At 43.1% G+C, this 5,042-nt stretch overlaps 1 protein-coding gene across 1 annotated transcript in view; it reads left to right on the top strand.

Annotated features, from left to right (window-relative positions):
* The window catches only part of arfgap3 (ADP-ribosylation factor GTPase activating protein 3), a 7,760-nt gene extending 3,406 nt beyond the window's left edge, over positions 1–4,354 (top strand). Inside the window, 6 exon segments of the mRNA NM_205597.1 lie at positions 1,961–2,083; positions 2,169–2,279; positions 2,534–2,648; positions 2,756–2,843; positions 3,478–3,605; positions 4,041–4,354. Of these exon segments, the coding sequence (NP_991160.1) occupies positions 1,961–2,083; positions 2,169–2,279; positions 2,534–2,648; positions 2,756–2,843; positions 3,478–3,605; positions 4,041–4,058 (583 nt within the window). The 3' untranslated portion in view covers positions 4,059–4,354.
* Positions 4,355–5,042: the final 688 nt, after the last annotated feature.

The raw sequence follows: 5,042 nt of genomic DNA, 5'->3' as shown, positions 1-5,042 counted from the left end.
GCTAATGTGTTAATATTGAGACTGATTATAATGAGGCGGTATTTTGATCTTTATTAGTGGGCGTAGTTAATATGAATGAGTGGGCGTGGCTAACGTATCAATGAGGCATTATTTTGATCTTTGTGAGTGGGCGTGGCTAATGTGTTAATATTGAGACTGATTATAATGAAGCGGTATTTTAATCTTTATGAGTGGGTGTGGCTAATGTATCAATGAGGCATTATTTTGATCTTTGTGAGTGGGCGTGGCTAATGTGTTAATATTGAGACTGATTATAATGAGGCGGTATTTTGATCTTTATGAGTGGGCGTGGCTAATGTAAATGTGTGGGCGTGGCTAATGTGTCAATTTGACATTATTTTGATCTTTGTGAGTGGGCGTGGCTAATGTAAATGTGTGGGTGTGGCTAATGTGTCAATGAGGCATTATTTTGATCTTTGTGAGTGGGCGTGGCTAATGTGTTAATGTTGAGACTGATTATAATAATGAGGCAGTATTTTGATCTTTGAGAGGGCATGGCTAATGCTATTGAGGGGCGTGGCTAATGTGTTAATGAGGCTTATTTTAATCTTTGTGTGTGGGTGTGGTTAATGTAAATGAGGGACGTGGCTAATGTGGTAATGAGACTTATTATTTTTATCTTTGTTTGTGGGTGTGGTTAATGTAAATGAGTGGGTGTGGCTAATGAGTTAATAGTAAGGCTTATAATAATGAGGCATTTTGATCTCTGTGAGTGGGTGTGGCTAGTGTGTTGGAGTGTATGAGTGTGAAGGGCTAACGAGTGAGCTTTGAGGGTGGGCGGGGCTAATGTGTTAATAATGAGACTGATTATAATTATGAGGCGGTATTTTGATCTTTATGAGTGGGCACAGTTAATATGAATGAGTGGGCGTGGTTAATGTGTCAATGAGGCATTATTTTGATCTTTGTAAGTGGGCGTGGCTAATGTGAATAAGTGGGCGTGGCTAATGTGTTAATAACAAGACTTGTTATAATAATGAGGCATTATTTTGATCTTTGAGTGGGCGTGGCTAATGTATCAATGAGGCATTATTTTGATCTTTGTGAGTGGGCGTGGCTAATGTGTTAGTATTGAGACTGATTATAATGAGGCGGTATTTTAATCTTTATGAGTGGGCGTGGCTAATGTATCAGAGGCATTATTTTTATCTTTAAGTGGGCGTGGCTTATGTATCAATGAGGCATTATTTTGATCTTTGTGAGTGGGCGTGGCTAATGTGTTAATATTGAGACTGATTATAATGAGGCGGTATTTTGATCTTTATTAGTGGGCGGGGCTATTGTAAATGTGTGGGTGTGGCTAATGTGTCAATGAGGCATTATTTTGATCCTAGTGAGTGGGAGTGGCTAATGTGTTAATGTTGAGACTGATTATAATAATGAGGCAGTATTTTGATCTTTGAGAGGGCGTGACTAATGCTATTGAGAGGCGTGGCTGATGTGTTAACGAGGCTTATTATTTTAATCTTTGTGTGTGGGTGGGGTTAATGTAAAAAGAGTGGGCGTGGCTAATGCATTAATAGTAAGGCTTATAATAATGAGGCATTTTGATCTCTGTGAGTGGGCGTGGCTAATGTGTTAATAATGAGACTGATTATAATAATAAAGTATTATTTTGATCTTTGTGAGTGGGCGTGGCTAATGCTTATAAGGGGCGTGGCTAATGTGTTAATAAGATTTATTATTATTTTAATCTTTGTGTGTAGGTGTGGTTAATGTTAATGAGTGGGCGTGGCTAATGAGTTAAAAGTAAGGCTTATAATGAGGTATTTTAATCTTTGTGAGTGGGCGTGTCTAATGTTAATAGTAAGGCTTATAATAATGAGGCATTATTATGATCTTTGAGAGTGGGCGGGGCTAGTGAGTGTGAGTGGGCGTGGCTAATGTGTTTAAGTGTGTGAGTGAGTAGGCGTGGCTAATGTTCCCCTGTGCTGTGCAGTGGTCTGTCCCACTCGGTGACGGAGGACATGCAGACGATCATCCAGCAGGACTGTCCATCTCTGAGCTCCAGGAGAGTGTATGAGGAGGACGAGCAGCAGGAGGACACACACTTCTGCTCCAGGTGACGCCTCACTGCTGTCTATATATATATATATATATGTATGTGTGTGTGTGTGTGTGTTCATTCATGTGCGTGTGTGTCGTAGAGCTCTAGATGAAGGCCGCGGCTCCTCAGATCTGTTCTTCTCTCAGTGGAGCTCAGAGAAGCAGAGCAGGATGAAGCCGGAGTCTGACTACTGTGTGGAGGATGAGCACAGGTGAGACGGACACCTCACAACACACATTTCTGATGTCATATATAATACATAATCACTCATAATGATGTAATAAACATATAGCCGACCCAACACTGCTGGACATGTTCAGTTCACTCTGACAGTAGTTGGCGGTTCATTCCGCTGTGGTGACCCCTGATGAATAAAGGGACTAAAAAAATGAAAACAAATTAACAAAACCATTAATAAAGTGTGTGTGTGTGTGTGTGTGTGTGTGTGTGTGTGTGTGTGTGCAGGGCCTCAGCGAGGAGGAAGGAGCCTCAGTCGGTGTGTGATGACGCTCAGAGGAAGTTTGGAGATGCTAAAGCCATTTCCTCAGACATGTTCTTCGGGACGCAGGACCGCTCAGAGGTGAAGCAGAGCACACACACCTGGCAGACGCACCTGAGCGGAGCGGTGTTGTGTTGATCACACCTGAGCGGAGTGGCTGACCGTGTTGTGTTGTGTTGTGTTTTCAGTACGAGGTTCGAGCTCGACTGGAGAACTTCTCCAGCAGTTCTGCCATCAGCTCGGCTGATCTGTTCGATGAGCAGAAGAAAGCTGCAGGTTTGAGTTTACATCATCAACATCTGACAATCATCACTGTGTAGTGTGACGGGGCTTCATATTGATCATCAGCCAATCAGAATCAGGCATTCAGCAGCGCTCTAGCACGATGGTTTCCATGACATGATGCTCATTAATGAACAGTGTGTGTCTTCAGGATATCTGTAATTAGAGAAGGGGTGTCCACACTGGGGTTGGAACTAAAATATGCAGGACACCGCCTCCAGGACCCGGTTTGGACACTCCTGAGCCCCCAAACCGAGACAGAATCCTCCTGTAGCAGAGAGAAACATCCAGAGTGTGCTATTGGCCACATACTTCAGTTACTCATCAAATCTGCTGACCAATCAGAAGCTCTCTAGTGTCTGGCATGCCCCGCCCCCTTCTTCTCATTGGCTGTTTGATACGCTTGAGCTCAATCACTCTCACTAGCAAAAACAACACTATTGGCTGATTTTTTTTTAAAGGGGAGGGGCTACTATATGCCCCACCCTCTCTTTCAGTTGAGATTGAAATCTGCGTTTTGATTGGATACTTGACAAAGCACTTCACTGAAGCTTCAAGTGTGAGCTGTGTACTCCTCTGATATTGCGTGAAGGTTATATTAACGTGTGTGTGTGTGTGTGTGTGTCAGGCTCCAGCTCGTACCGTCTGAGCAGTGTTCTGTCCTCGGTGCCGGACATGACCCAGCTGCGGAGTGGAGTGCGGTCTGTGGCCGGGAAGCTGTCGGGGATGGCCAGCGGCGTCGTGTCCACCATACAGGTCGGTCACACACACACACACACACACACTGATGCTTAATCAGAGCGTAAGCTGGAGTTTAATGTGAAGCACAGATCTCTCCATCTGAATATCCTGATCAGCAGTGCAGTGATTGGCTAGAGTGATGACATCAGCTCATTAATATTCATAATAATATTGATCTGCCCTCTAAGCACAGTTACATTATTAGTAGAGCTTTTGTGCTGGCTTTACACTCGTTTATTTACTTTTACACTATCTCATTTGCATTTAAAGCGACAGTCACCGCAGTTAGGATCAAAGCCTCAAACTCACACACACACACACACACACACACACACTCTACACACAGCAGAGACTCATTCACAGCTTCTATAATGGATATGAACGCTGAAGTGTCTCTTAGTCCACTTATAAACTGATCAATAAGTGTGTGTGTGTGTGTTTCTCCCGCAGGACCGCTACAGCACCTGATGGGTGGCTGTGTGCTGCAGATATCCTCTATCGAGCGCTGTTGTTGGGGGTTTACAGTAGTGTGTCGAGCGCTGACTGAACCGTTCTGGACCGAACTCATCTTTCTACATGAAGAGGAGTGTTTACTAGGCTTTATATTGCACTACTCCTGCTGTTCATACTACAGCGAGACTATAATCAGAGCTTTATTAGAGGTGTGGAATGAAGACGGTGATAGAATTAGCATAGAGCACAGCGCACACACACATGTGGGAATAATGAAGAGAATAATAATGAAGATGATCCAGTCTTATTCACCCTGTTGCCTTATCTGTGTGTGTTTATTTGCTTTATGGTATATGAGGGTCACTTTACTGGTGGGAGATTAATGTGGTGAACTGGTGTAAATCAATAAAGAGCAGATATTGCCCAATAACAGCGCTCCAGTGTGCTCATTTACCATCTACATCTGGTAAACACAGTCAAATCAGTGTTCATTCACCGGCCATGGCCACTACACTTCACTTCACACATTGGTCTGTCATAACCAACATGAACAATACTACAGTCATTTATAGTCAATACTACAGTAGAGTGGACAAAGTAAGACTATTTAAACTACTAACTAACAGTAAAAGATACTTTAAACATTATAATTACTCGTAAAATCATTATAATTAGTAACACTGGTAGAAAATAGTTATCGGGTCATTTGTGTTACCATAGCAACTGTACGATCACCACAACCGGTTCTTTAGGTACTCTTCCACCGCGTTATTTTACTATAAATTATATACTTTAGTTTCCTTTTCCTGCACTATGAAACAAATAGTAATTGTACAGTTGTTTGGAGTGTTTTATAGTGCCTTTCAGAGTGTTTTTAGACTGTAGCGCGGACGGTTATCGAGACACTGGCGCGCTTCGTAATAGCTGAGGAGGTTTTATTTACCCTTCTCTAAGCCCCGCCCACTCCACGCGCGTGTCCGTTCCCCGGATGTTCTGCGT

Source organism: Danio rerio, chromosome 4, assembly GCF_049306965.1.
Source record: "Danio rerio strain Tuebingen ecotype United States chromosome 4, GRCz12tu, whole genome shotgun sequence".
NCBI classification, from domain to species: Eukaryota; Metazoa; Chordata; class Actinopteri; order Cypriniformes; family Danionidae; genus Danio; species Danio rerio.
The sequence above is the reverse complement of the archived record's forward strand: the minus strand, read 5'-3'. Positions and strand labels throughout refer to the sequence as shown.